Source organism: Phlebotomus argentipes, unplaced genomic scaffold (genome assembly GCF_947086385.1).
Source record: "Phlebotomus argentipes unplaced genomic scaffold, Phlebotomus argentipes genome assembly contig_6, whole genome shotgun sequence".
Lineage (NCBI taxonomy): Eukaryota > Metazoa > Arthropoda > Insecta > Diptera > Psychodidae > Phlebotomus > Phlebotomus argentipes.
This window is the reverse complement of record NW_026776145.1, coordinates 512,342-526,130: the sequence shown is the minus strand read 5'-3', so window position 1 is coordinate 526,130 and position 13,789 is coordinate 512,342. Positions and strand designations below refer to the sequence as shown.

At 43.4% G+C, this 13,789-nt stretch overlaps 4 protein-coding genes across 4 annotated transcripts; 3 read left to right on the top strand and 1 right to left on the bottom strand.

Annotated features, from left to right (window-relative positions):
* The first annotated feature begins 196 nt into the window (after positions 1-196).
* On the top strand, positions 197-1,416 carry LOC132260737 (mitochondrial import receptor subunit TOM40 homolog 1-like). Its single transcript, XM_059759090.1, has one exon. It carries the CDS (start codon positions 328-330, stop codon positions 1,345-1,347), a length of 1,020 nt encoding a protein of 339 aa, XP_059615073.1. The 5' UTR covers positions 197-327; the 3' UTR covers positions 1,348-1,416.
* Positions 1,417-1,587: 171 nt separating this feature from the next.
* On the top strand, positions 1,588-2,516 carry LOC132260822 (protein DPCD). The gene is made up of 3 exons (XM_059759217.1): positions 1,588-1,869; positions 1,989-2,225; positions 2,287-2,516. Exons 1-3 carry the CDS (start codon positions 1,603-1,605, stop codon positions 2,410-2,412), a joined length of 630 nt encoding a protein of 209 aa, XP_059615200.1. The 5' UTR covers positions 1,588-1,602; the 3' UTR covers positions 2,413-2,516.
* Positions 2,517-3,832: 1,316 nt separating this feature from the next.
* Positions 3,833-5,356, bottom strand: LOC132257143 (uncharacterized). The gene is made up of 2 exons (XM_059753931.1): positions 5,127-5,356; positions 3,833-4,660 (listed from the first exon to the last, which is right to left on the bottom strand). The coding sequence occupies exons 1-2, from the start codon at positions 5,354-5,356 to the stop codon at positions 3,856-3,858; spliced, it is 1,035 nt and encodes a 344-aa protein (XP_059609914.1). The 3' UTR covers positions 3,833-3,855.
* An 849-nt stretch (positions 5,357-6,205) lies between these two features.
* Positions 6,206-9,329, top strand: LOC132258345 (heat shock 70 kDa protein cognate 5). Its single transcript, XM_059755646.1, has 5 exons — positions 6,206-6,407; positions 6,709-6,764; positions 7,008-8,503; positions 8,567-8,895; positions 8,964-9,329. Exons 1-5 carry the CDS (start codon positions 6,318-6,320, stop codon positions 9,057-9,059), a joined length of 2,067 nt encoding a protein of 688 aa, XP_059611629.1. The 5' UTR covers positions 6,206-6,317; the 3' UTR covers positions 9,060-9,329.
* Positions 9,330-13,789: the final 4,460 nt, after the last annotated feature.

Genomic DNA, 13,789 nt, shown 5'->3' with positions numbered 1-13,789 from the left:
AGTATAACGGATGCAGTGTAAGCTATAATTCTGTTCCAGGAATGCGTGACCGGAAAATCAGATATGATAATCACTAAATTATGATGATATAAGATATATTGCAATATATATATTTGTCAAAAACATCAGAAATTGTGAAATTTTTGCTGGAACACCCAAACATAGATTTTATATGCGCGCATTGGCTGCCCTGTTTGTCGAGTTCTCTCTCTCTTTCTCTCTCTCTCTCTCTCTCGTGTCAAACTGTCAAAAGTGTTGCGAAACGCGGTGGAAAAGTCGTGTTTATTTCCCGTGAAAACTGACCAGAATCCCCTGTGAACGGATAAAATGTTCCAGAGGCTGTTCCAGAAGGTCTTCTGTGCGGATGGCACACCAACACGACCGGCGCTGAGCGGCCAGGAAGGCTCGGGTGAGAAGGGTGGAGAGACCGGCACGCATGGCCTGTCACTGCACAACATTCTGGGGCCCCCGCGCCAGGTGGGCACGCTGGAGGAGCTGCACAAGAAGTGCAAGGAAGTGTTCCCGGCCACATTCGAGGGTGGCAAGGTGATGATCAACAAGGGACTGAGCAATCACTTCCAAATCTCCCACACACTGACCCTCAGCGGCGATCCGGGCAAGACGGGCGTCAGTGGATATCGATTTGGAGCGACTTTCGTGGGCACAAAGCAAGTAAGCCCCACGGAAATGTATCCGGTGTTGCTGGGCGACATTGATCCAGCCGGCAACCTCAATGCCAATGTGATTCATCAGTTGACAAAGCGAATTCGAGGGAAGTTTGCCGCCCAAATTCAAGACAGCCAGGTCAGTGCAGCTCAGATGTCAGCAGAGTATCACGGGCACGATTTTACTGCCTCCATCATCACCGCCAATCCCAACCTGGTCAACGGATCCGGTATCCTCATCGGCCACTACCTTCAGGGCATCACGGACAACATTTCTCTGGGCAGCGAAATTGTATATCAGTTCGGACCAGCGGTGCCGGGTGGAGAAAATGCCATAATCTCCATGGCAGGACGCTACATTCACGGTGACACCACATGGACAGCCACCATGGATTTTACGGGATTGCATTTATGCTATCACTCTCGTGCCAGCGAACAATTGCAGCTGGCCGTCGAGGTGGAGACCAATCTACGGATGCAGGACTCTGTAGCTACGTTCGGCTATCAGGTGGACTTGCCCAAGGCGAATTTGGTGTTCAAGGGCATGGTGGATACCCACGGCACGGTGGCCGGGGTACTGGAGAAGAAATTGGAGCCACTGCCATTCACGTTGGCCCTCAGCGGTGCCCTGAATCACTCCAAAAACCAATTCCGCATGGGATGTGGCATAGTTCTAGGCTAGTCCTCTTCGCCAGCTCCTCCTAGACTTCTGCTTTACAAAATACCAATAAAAGTTACGTTGCGTAGTGGATTTTTGACCTTTTTTCTCTGAAGCATTTTGAGAAATTCCCGGAACTCCCCAGGAATTTGCTACTGAAAGTGTCGAAGAGGGCGCTGAGAAAGGCCTATTCGTATGACGTCGAGCAATCGCGTGCTTTTGTTTACATCGGCTGTGTTGAGATTCCTCATCGACCAAATAGTGTGTGTTGTGGCCAGAATGTCGTTTGCAGAATGGTTGAATCTCATCAGGACAGCAGAGAAAACCTCCATGATTGGGGGAAATCAGAGAAAGATTCACTACACCTTCCTGGACGGTCGTGAAATGGTGGAGGAGTATAGCCTGGAAACAGGAATAATACAAAAGCGAGCTTGGCGTAAGAAAAAGGAACTGCGAGGAGAACCTGACTGGGAGATTGAACTGGGCGACTGTGTCAAGGACTTGAGACTCGGCGGAGAGTTTCTCCTTAAGGAATCCAACACAGAGGTAACCGCAAAGTTGCATTTATGATTGTTATGTTATTCAGGATTTTCTGTCTGAGAATTCATTGATAAAGGAATGTTGAGGGAAAAGTGATCAATTCAATTTTCTTGCCTTGTTCACAGCCAATCCTCACGAAACGAATCACAAAGACAAACATTGAGTGGAGAATCAGGAATTTACCCTATCCTGTGGAAACTTATTCAATTTTGGCAGATTGTGAGAAGAATAGCATCATTGTGCGAACGAGCAACAAGAAATACTTCAAAGTAATACAAGTTCCCGAACTCCAGAGGTGCAATTCTTCTCCGAAACAGGAAAATATTTCCTTCAAGCATCAGCACAACACTCTAATTATTCAGGTATTTGCTTCCGTGCAAGATTTATCGATTAACAAAGTCATGAGTTTATTTACTGTTTTAGTATCAGAAACCCAAGATTCTCTTGGACATGGAGAAGGCAGTGTTGCTGGAGCTGAAAGACGTGGAGACAACTACAGATCTCGATGTGGATTGCGATGAACTTCTTCAACAGCTGATGGGCAAATAAAGACGAATAGAAAGGCGTGACAAGTACAATAATTACTTTCTTTTATTAAAGAGGCCCATTGTGTATTTTTCAACAAAAATACATCTCTCCTATAAACATCAGATGTGAGTATGATATAGACGTTCCCAAATTGATGGCTGGGAAAACCATTAATAACTTGTGACTCCAATACACGATTCCCCATTGAACGCGAGTCCAGGGAAAAGTTGAATTTTCTCTTAGAACTATGATTTCTCTTACATATGGTGGGCTTCTAATTACTCCAATGCTCTGTCCAATAGTGGGAAGTTACATTGGCACATTAAATCATGGATTGGATGTCACACACTTTTTAGCACATTAAATTAATACTTTTTTTCTTGTTCCTAGGTTAGAGCAAATCTCTACATAGACATGTAGGAGTTGAAAGAAGACTTACGAATAGAGAGACATTTTTTCTCTTAACAACTATTGCGTTAAATGGGGCATCTCATTGATTACAAATGTTACATGAGTGAAATTAACAGAATTAACAACTTGCAAGGAAAGTGACAGAAACAAATAGAAAATTTTCTTTCTAACTAACACAACATCCAGTGATAAACAGTAAAGGAGACATTAAAAAACGATCAATTTCGCAAAACTTCTATGTAAATATCTATCATTAAGCTGCACTGAAGGCACATAATTTAATTTTTCAATACAATTTAGAAAGACTAATAAAAAATTGAGTGAAAAATGAAAATTTTAAAGACACAAAGGACAAAGATCATATCTTATCACCCAATAATTTGATTTTATTAATACCATTTTGTCAGTTCTGCATTTTCTTTACATTCACGCTAAACATTGACTTACTCACATAATGTAATATTGGAAATCAATAATTTAATTTAAATGTACTTTTTCGCTTCTCTTCTCAAATTCCATTATAAACTCTCTAACAGAGTTTCATGAAGTTGCTATGTTTCTCAATAGAATTTCAATTCATGAACGGTTTGCTAAAGGGCTTGTAAGTTCCAAGAGACACTCATTACTACACAGATTAATAATAATGAAGATAGTTTAGCTCTTTCCTATATTGACGTAACTACATATAATTGATTGGAATTGAAATGCATTTGGAATGCAGAAATAGGCAAAAGAATTTAAAATTATAGTATAAACTAGTTATAGATACAAAACTTCATCATTGTGAATAGTAACTGAAGTTTCGTTTTGATTAGTCAAATATTCTTCACCTGAGAGGAATTTCTCATCATAATTATTTGATATAAAACTTCTTTTCTGGCCATTCAATGGATTTCAAAGTAACTTTATAATTAAGTTGTCAACAATAAATTTTGCAAATAGCACGATTGAGAGATTGGATAACAGAATTGGGATGTTTGCGATCAATGAGGTGCCCCTTGGCCAGAGTTAATTCGCAAGAGCCCCAACGGCGATTAATCGAGGCGACTGCGGTCACTGCTGGGGCACTTCGTCGTCCCCGGCAGTCTCGTCCAGGGAGTGCAGCCAGTTAAAAATCATCATGTTGCGTTCGTACTTGGACAGCGGCTTGCCGCGGTCTCGCTCGATATCGTACATGGTGATGTTGCGATTGAGATTGATCTGGATCTTGCGTTTCAGCTGTGGACACGCTAGTTGGTTCACCGTTTGGTTCTCATCGTCTGCGATGGTGACCGTGGGACAGATGGGCTGGCGGAGCGGTGGCACGATGAGCTCCGTGGGTCCAGGGCCGGCGGACACGGTGGCCGCGGCGGCTACAGCCTCGAGGCGGTCCAGGTTGAATTCACTCTGCGAGAGACGCTCCAGGGCGCGATAGGTGGTGAGCAGGCGGCGACGGATGTAGTTCTGGCGCACTTTCTTGTTCACGGAGCGAATGAGATCGGCGGCCGTAAAGGCAGGTGGCGGCGGCGTGTTGGCTGCGAGTGAGGGAAGCGTATTGGCGTGACCACCATGGGGCGACGGCAGTTGAGACGTGGACGCCAGCTCGCCGACAGCCACCCACGTGGAACAGGAGCGGGATGTGTGTTCCAGACGAGGGTGGTCTAGAATGTAACCACAGCGCTGAAGGGAGTTGAGCGCCAGTTCGGACACGGCATAAGTGTGCCGAAGATGGTTCGTGTGAGATTCTGGGAGTGGCAGCTGGGCGATGTCGCTCGTGCTGAAGGACTTCTGCATGCCCAATGCGGAGGAGAGGGCAGCACAGCTGCGGATGAGATCATTTCCCTCTTCGAACCACATCACTTCTGGAATGTCGGCAGGTCTGGCAAAGATCAGAGATCTGGAATCATGAGGACTGAAGAGGCTTTCACAAGCACAAAATAGTGATGCACTAAATGTGATTTGAGTGCAAATTTAATTTTATATGCTAAATTTTTCATCCTACTCTTCATCTTTTTCGACTCAAATTTGAGGATTAAAATAGCCCATTTTCCCCTATGATGAAAAAATCACTGGATATAAAATGTATTTTAAAATCAATACTCCCTCAATTTTTCTCTTCCGCAGAAACATAAAAATCTCTACTCACGCTATCTGTTTACCACATAACGGAGATTTTTCATCTGAACAAATGTATATATTCACTTTCTCTTCCTCTCTTCTCATCATGACTGTGTTTTATGCTTCCCTTTTCTCCCCTTTCTCCCTTTCCCCAATCTGCCAGAGTTCTTATCTACATAGCTATTGTTTGCCAGATGGACTCTCTAGGGGTAGAGTGGGAGTCTCACCTGCCAGAGTGTCTATGATTGTCCGGATTAGGGCTGGATCCCCGGTGCTCTGTAGGCCTGAGTCCTCCTGTGAGGCGGTGTCTGGCTCCGGGCACGACTTCGCTGCCGGTGGCAGAGGAGACTGAAAACAGGGACAAATCTGTGGTCACGCTCTCGTGTGAGGGCGAACGCAGCATCCGTGTGACGGTGAGGACGGGCGTCGCGGGAGCTGTAGAGCGCGGAGTGGTCATGCTTGCAGTCTTTCTACAGTTTCAGAACCATAGCACTGGAATTGAGCACTGAAACTCGCCCTTAGGGCCCCTCTAAAAATAGCTCAAAAGTCTTTCACCTCCGCCCGGACAGCCCGGACTGTTTTCCAAACTCGAGGCACTAAATTTCCGGACACTACTTAACTAGAAGCCTGGGATCAGAGTGGCTGATCCGGTTGGCTAAGGAGTGTGTTCAGAGACAGCAGTTGAGACTGCAGGAGAGATGCGAGACTCGAGGAGGGCGTGTAGGTGGAACAAATTGTGTGACACTGAATGCCTTCTCGATCGATATCAATATGCCAAGGGGAAATGCTATTTTCACCTCCACATAGGAAAATTCTTGTACTCTCTCCTGCACTCTCTCTCATTTCCACGCATTTCTCTTGCGCTCCTCTCGCGCCCGCTGAGTTATGAGTGGTGTTTTGGAATGTTCATTGAGGAAAAGTCAAGGCAGCGCCGGGCGGAAAATTATGTCTGACAATGGGGGCTCCGCGACTTTATTTCTGGCCATTAGAGCCACGCAATAGTGTCTGGCATTTTTAGAATTCACTAAACGCCAATATTTTATATCTCTATCGTTTGCCCGTCATATGGAAACAATTGTACATGCATAATATACATACTTCGAATGTATGTTCAAAGCAGAGAAAATTGCAAGAAAGGGTCTCATACTTTCTCCACTTAGATGTGAAAATTCTATGTAGTTTGTTTGGACATTACTATTTAAAAAAAAAAAGGTAAAAAGAAGTCGGGAGGAGCGGGAAAATGAATTGAAAAAGGCCTATTTGGTGGGGTTGCCATATGACAATATGCTGTTGGCAGCCCTGCTTATGGACGTCAAAAAAATCCCAGAATCCGACTCGGTCGCACGTGAAGAATAGTGGCGGAGAAAATCGCATTTTGCGCTGAAATATTTACATTACTGGTGAAAAAGTTGTGAAAAATGTTGACTGCAGCTCGAGCTATGTCGAAATTCACACTGGACAACGGTCCAAGTGTAGTGAGGAGATCATATTCGACGATTATGAGAAATGTGAGTATTGTGCGTATTGCGTCTTATTGGAGTGCGACAAAGGGGCCCTTCCGGATGATTTGGAGTAAATTTCCATGACAGAAGAAGCACTCTGCTAATATTTGTGGGAAATTGACGGGAGAAGATGGAAAATTGAAAGAAAATCGCAGAAAAGTGATAGTTTTCTGGGGATGACGAAATGCTGCAAAGTCGTGAGGAAATTCGTGGGATGTTTGTGAGATTTCTGAAGTAATTGGGCCAAAAATACCATGAAATTTGGTTTAAAAGGTGAGGTAATTAACATATTTTCTTGTATTTCCAGCAAATATCTCCTTCGCTGGTCAACTATCAGAACAAATACGGACAAATTCGGCATAAGTAAGCATACTGTTCTTTTCGTCTTGTCTTTTGATCATTTTGTCTTCATAATTATCTCTTTTATTGCCTTTATTTAGTAGTTTTTCGTGCACTTTATTTGTCGCAATGCGATATGAGTTGTCTTTGGCGGCTTCTCTATTATTCCATGTTAAATCGAGATGTTTCTCGAACTTTTCCTGAACTTACATAATCACACATAACCTCACTAGCTGGATCCACGATGAATAGAAGTTCCTTTTGCAGGTCAGAAGGCGTGAAAGGTGCCGTGATTGGCATTGATCTGGGCACAACTAACTCCTGCGTGGCCGTAATGGAAGGCAAACAGGCAAAGGTGATTGAGAATGCTGAGGGAAATCGCACGACGCCGTCTCATGTGGCTTTCACGAAAGAGGGAGAGCGTCTTGTGGGTATGCCGGCAAAGCGTCAGGCCGTGACAAACTCCGCTAATACATTTTACGCCACGAAGCGTCTTATTGGGCGTCGCTTTGATGATCCGGAGGTGAAGAAGGACATGAAAAACCTCTCCTACAAGGTGGTGAAAGCCTCCAATGGCGATGGATGGGTGCAAGGCAGCGATGGCAAAGTATACTCACCCAGTCAGATTGGTGCATTCATCCTCATGAAGATGAAGGAGACAGCTGAAGCATACTTGAATACACCAGTGAAGAATGCCGTCATCACTGTTCCGGCTTACTTCAACGACTCTCAGCGGCAAGCTACCAAGGATGCCGGTCAGATTTCTGGTTTAAATGTCCTGAGAGTGATCAATGAACCTACAGCAGCCGCTCTAGCATACGGAATGGACAAGACGGAGGACAAAATCATTGCTGTTTATGATTTGGGTGGTGGAACCTTCGATATTTCCATCCTGGAGATCCAGAAAGGCGTGTTCGAGGTGAAGTCCACAAATGGAGACACCCTTCTTGGCGGTGAGGATTTTGACAACACTCTGGTGAATTTCCTGGTGACGGAGTTCAAGAAGGATCAAGGACTGGACATCACCAAGGACCCAATGGCCATGCAGAGGCTGAAGGAAGCGGCAGAGAAGGCAAAGATTGAACTGTCGTCCTCTCTTCAGACAGACATCAACCTTCCCTATCTCACCATGGACTCATCCGGACCTAAGCATATGAACTTGAAGCTGTCGCGATCGAAGCTGGAGAGTCTCGTGGGAGATCTCATCAAGCGCACCATTTCACCCTGCCAGAAGGCACTGTCGGACGCTGAGGTGGCCAAGTCGGACATAGGCGAGGTGCTGCTTGTGGGCGGAATGACGCGAATGCCAAAGGTTCAGTCCACAGTGCAGGACATCTTTGGCCGGCAGCCCTCGCGAGCTGTGAATCCGGACGAGGCAGTGGCCGTGGGAGCTGCTGTTCAGGGTGGTGTTCTCGCTGGTGATGTGACAGATGTTCTGCTCCTGGATGTGACACCTCTGTCTCTGGGCATTGAGACTCTGGGTGGTGTCTTCACGCGCCTCATTTCCCGCAACACAACCATTCCAACGAAGAAATCTCAAGTATTCTCCACGGCGGCCGATGGACAGACACAGGTGGAGATCAAGGTACACCAGGGAGAGCGAGAGATGGCGTCTGACAACAAAATGCTGGGTGCATTTAGTTTGGTAGGAATTCCACCAGCTCCCCGAGGCGTTCCCCAGATCGAGGTGGTGTTTGACATCGATGCCAATGGAATAGTTCACGTGTCTGCCAGAGATAAGGGAACCGGCAAAGAGCAGCAAAGTGAGTTTTGTAGTAAGAGTAACATTTTAGCATGAGGTTTTCTTATCATCACGTCTTTTTCAGTTGTCATCCAATCTTCCGGTGGTTTGAGCAAGGATGAGATTGAAAACATGGTGAAGAATGCGGAACAATACGCACAGGCGGACAAGGTGAAGAGGGATCGCGTGGAGGCCATCAATCAAGCGGAGGGAATTGTGCACGACACGGAAACAAAGATGGAGGAGTTCAAGGATCAATTGCCCAAAGAAGAGTGTGACAAATTGCGTGAGGAGATCACAAAAGTCCGTGAGATGTTGGCCAACAAGGACAGTGCTGATCCGGAGGAGATCCGCAAGTGCACCGGAAATCTGCAACAAGCGTCTCTCAAGCTCTTTGAAATGGCTTACAAGAAGGTCAGATCGACTTGTTAGAGTGAGTGGAAATTCCATTTTCATAATACCAATTTCTTTTTAACTTGCAGATGGCTTCTGAGCGGGAAAGCAGCAGTAGTTCACAGAACCAGGATCAGCAGCAGCAGCAATCCAGTGACGAACAGAAGGAGAAGAGAGAGAATTAGATTATAAATTAAGGCAGTATATTGGAATATGTAATTCTTACATCCCGAATTGATTTATGACTTTTTTCATGAGAATTTCATCTTTAGCGAAAACTATGTTTCTGAACAATTGAAAAAGAAAACACTTAAATATACACTTTCCTTTAGCCATACATAGATTTAACTGGGAGATCTGCCTGTTTCTATTGTAATGGTCCCAGCTAATGAAGTTGATTTGTACAAAAAGTGTGAAGGGGAGAACGTGGGAATAGACAAGAGAGTTGAAAGGAATTTTAGGGCTCTTTTCTTAATAATATAAGTTCTATTCGCAATTGAACCAAAAACTGGCATGTCACCCTGTAATGATTCAAGTGCGTGACTCGAGAGGCGCTGCGTTTGGCCGGAAAAATGTCAGCGCCGCCTGCGGAGTGTCAAAACAAAATAACCTATTGTGGGTGAAAATTTTGCAAATTGCTATTTTCTGCACATCGTCTTGAGAATTCTTGCCCATTGCTAACAATGGTCGTTCCACAGAAGTAACTGATCCTTTCTGAGGCGCTTGTTTGTGTGTAAAATGTCCATATTGTGTGTGTAAACAATCATCCCGACATCACGCCGACTGAAAGTTCGTCTGCGCTGTTTTTCACGCAAAATTTGGTAATGTATTGCTTTTATTTCTGGAAAAATATAATTTTACATATTTATAGCACTTCTATAAGCAATTTCTATCGAAATCATATATTTCGGGAGTGATGAAAAGTGGTTTTTGCATGGGTAACAAACTACCTTACGGACAGACTCCCTTCGTCCGGGAAAGAGGTGCTCATTCATGAAAATGCTCCGGAATTCATTGAAGGAGTAAGACAAAAGAACTGCTGATGCATTGAACTACGATATGAGCAAAAATTAAATCTCCACCATTAACGGTTAGACTGGCCTACCGTTAGCTCTTTGCTTCTGTATTTTGCGTGTACTTTTGCAGTCATAGTCCATGAGGCGAAGAGTTTGGCCGCCGAAAATGCGCATCGATCGCAATGGGGAGGCGAGACAGGCACACGCCAAGTGTCGGTGATGCATCAAGTTATCATACAATTTGCACGATTTGCCTGACAGTCACCTGCCACATGGATTGTGGCATAATTTACCGAGAAAGTGCCAGAGAATGTTGTTCATTCATTTAGCCAGTGATTGGATATTGTCTTGTCAGGGCGGCATCGCCTTCCTGTCCACTCCAGCATGTTTTTCCCTTGTCCACCTCTTTGGCCACTTCCAATTAGATAGCCATCTAATCGCATCCTGAGCCACCTCGAGAGAGTATAACAACAACGTCACATGCAATGCACTCTTCTCCGGGGCGGGTGTGAAGACAATTTTGCGAGGTGACGCTCAGACCATTGATATGCGCCGTGTGCATGTTCATCCATAGGGATATTCCCTGTAGTGACTCTTGGTGAACCACTCCAGCGCAGAGATTCTCAACATTTCACAACATCTATCTTGTTTATTCATAGGCTCCTTCGGTGCTAAATCCATTCAAACTAAGACCTAAACATGATAACTCGATCCAGAGTCAAATTTACTTTTTTATTATTTCGTCTATTTTAAGGAGAGTTTACACCGGATTATAAATCTGAATGCAGCTAGATTTCTCCTTAATAAAAAAGGTTCTTTAAAAATCAGTTTTATCTACGAATTACATTATTTTTCATGAATACTCGTGTCACTGAAGTTCGAAAGTTCACTGAACTATTAAATTTCTTAAATGAAGCATTAATTTTCCGTTGTTGAATGTTCAACTAAAAGTGTAGTTGAAACTGAAATCTAATGTTTTAGTTTTTGTGTTTGATTATTTTGAACTTTCGATTGTATATTCGAACTCCTCCATCAAAATCAAATTTTAGAGCAGAATTTTTGGTCAAAAATGTCACTTAGAAATGTGTATATTTTACAATGATATGTTTGGACAAATTGCAGAGATTTCTTATGATTCTTGCAGGCAGTCAATAAGTGCACGAAAGGCACCTAGGGGTATTTTTCGCTTAATTGGACAATTTGAAGGCTGTGCTGTGCTTTGGCGGCCAAATGAGCCATAAAAGCAGCAATCACAGTTTGAAAATCACTGAGAGTGGGAATATATGGAGTTAAGAGGTGCATGCGAATAATTCTGTGATTGCATCTTTCCACCTGGAATCCACTCTAGGAGTGTGTGTATGTTATGTGCCTGGGTGAGCGCTGGCATGTGCATCCCAGCGCAGAGATGCTGTGAGTGAGATGGAATAATAAATCTACAAATTGGAGCCCTGAACCATTCCTCCAGATTTTCCTTTCCATAAAATGATATTGTCGCTTTCGTATCTCGGGTGTTCTTCTGGGTTTTTGGGTGGGCACGGAGGGAGGGTTCAATTAGCCTCTCGAAACCTGCCAAGTTGAACACATCCCTTCTCACTCAGTTGCATGTGCACTCAGGATGAGATTATAACATTGGGTGCAACTCCTCTCTAGTCCACCCTTTCAATCTCCGCACACTTGTCTCTTGCCGAAGCTTGGGTGCTCATGTTGTTCTCTCATGTCACTCCACCGGCGCATCCATTCTCCACACAGAATCCTCCAAAGGCCGCCCCAATGTGTTGGTGGACCCACTATGTACTTCCTCTTTTCCGCTTTTCACTCGTACTGCCTCTCTTTTTCACGTTCACTTCCTACGCTGCAATCCCTGGTCTCTCCATCCTACTCTACGTGCTCCAATGTGGTGCGATTCGAGAACTCACGGGGCAAAGTTTTGCACTCAGTGAGCAAAAATGTTGAAAGTCCTGTTAAAGACTATTTCTCTAAGATAGACCGAATTAGGGAATCCTGAGAAAAAAAAATGTTCTGACGTCAAGAATAGATTTTACTTAATACAATGATTATTAATTGCTTATATTAAATTACTCTCACAAGTTGATTTTTTTCCTTAATTCTTCTGATACAAAGATCTAAATGGTTTTACTCCGTTTCATCCTTGAAATACATATGTTATCACAAGTACAGTATTATTTTGGGTGTGTTTTCTGTTTTTGGACCAGCATAAGAGTGTTTCTGTACCACTGCGAATTGCTCTGACGTGTATATTTTTGCTATGTACAAATGCTCTTCTCCTGCCCATTCCACCTTTAGTATGTATATCCACGTCGTCATCATCGTGAGATGATAGTCATCGTCAGAATCATCATTTATAGCGGACTTTTGGGTTGGGAGAGATGAAGGGGGAGCAAAAGAGCCACCCACCACCACTGAGTTATCGATTTTTTGCATTGTCGCAATGTGAGAATTTTCAATGATTCTTTACAATGTTTTTTTTTATCTCTACAACACGATATTGAATAATTTCTGTGTGACTCTGCTGGAATTTTTACTTTTCAAAATTTGGGATATGTTGATGCGAGAATTTTCACTATTTTTTCGACTTCAAGACTTCCTCAACACCACATTGGTTTCAACATTCAAATGACCCTGTGGTGTGGACGTTACTAATCACCACTCTTCCCGCCAAAAGTGGCCAAAAACCTGTTTCATTGATCTCTACATTGCCTCAGCTTCACTCGCTTCACTTGCCAACTGTCCATGGTGGCGTCTTCAAGATCGAGCCTCGCGCGTTGCCTTTCTTTTGCTCTTTAAACGTCTCTCTGGCGATTTTTTTTATTGTACCTCTTCAAATTCGACAGTATGCAAATAGTTTATTTTTGGGAGTTGTCAGTTTTTTCTGCGTTGGCACAAGCATCATGGTGAGGATGAATGTGAGAGTGGGTGTAGGGAGGTTTTTGGTTTATTGCGAGTCTGGGTATTTGGTGCCAATCAATGGGGATGAATTTAGTTGTTTCATGCATTCACTGGCTAAATGAATTTTCAGCAAGAGACAGGAGATTTCATTGGTAATTTCCTGAGTTTGCCTCTAGAATTAAAATAAAAATCAATGCAATAATCTCTACTCTTATACCTTTTCGTATATATATGTATATCCAGAGTTCTATGTGCACAATAATGCTCGACACACACCACACTAATACAGGATTATGTGCCCAATGAGAAGTACATAGAATGATTTTATGTACGGCGAGCATCAGCATGGAGTGGTTTTATATTGAATTGAATGCACACATGCGCAATTTGTCGTCTATATTTGATGCGCCTCTTATAAAATTATTATACACTACGTGTGCGCCGTGCACATAGAGTTGGCCATACTGCGCCCCAAGTATAGGTATAATGAAATACATAATTTATGCCAGTAAATAGCAGAAAATGAGTATACAGGGATGACTAGCGTTTTATTTACATATACATGGACTTTTTCTGTAAAAAAAATTCCCCAAACTCCCGGTGAGTCTCTTTCGGGGAGCGGATTTGTCGAGATGATGAGATGGCTATGTTCTCTGTGATCAGAAGCACTTTGCTTGAACCGTTGCTACCCTTAAAGCTTCTGTATCATCGCCTTAAAGACGATCACTTCACTGAAATTTATTTTCTTTTTATATTGAACACAATAGGTAAGTATAGCATAGGAATGTGGCAAATTGCCGAAATATAAAATAAAGAGTAGAACAGAATCTATTCAACAGTTCATGAGTTCCTATAGAAGCCAATATTGCGTTCACTATGTTATTCTTCAATCCCTAAAGTAAGAAAAGTATAAGAGACTTTTGATAAGCATTTATGCCTAGATTTACACGTTGTTCTAACACGAATTTTCTTTAAAATAAAATTGAAAAATA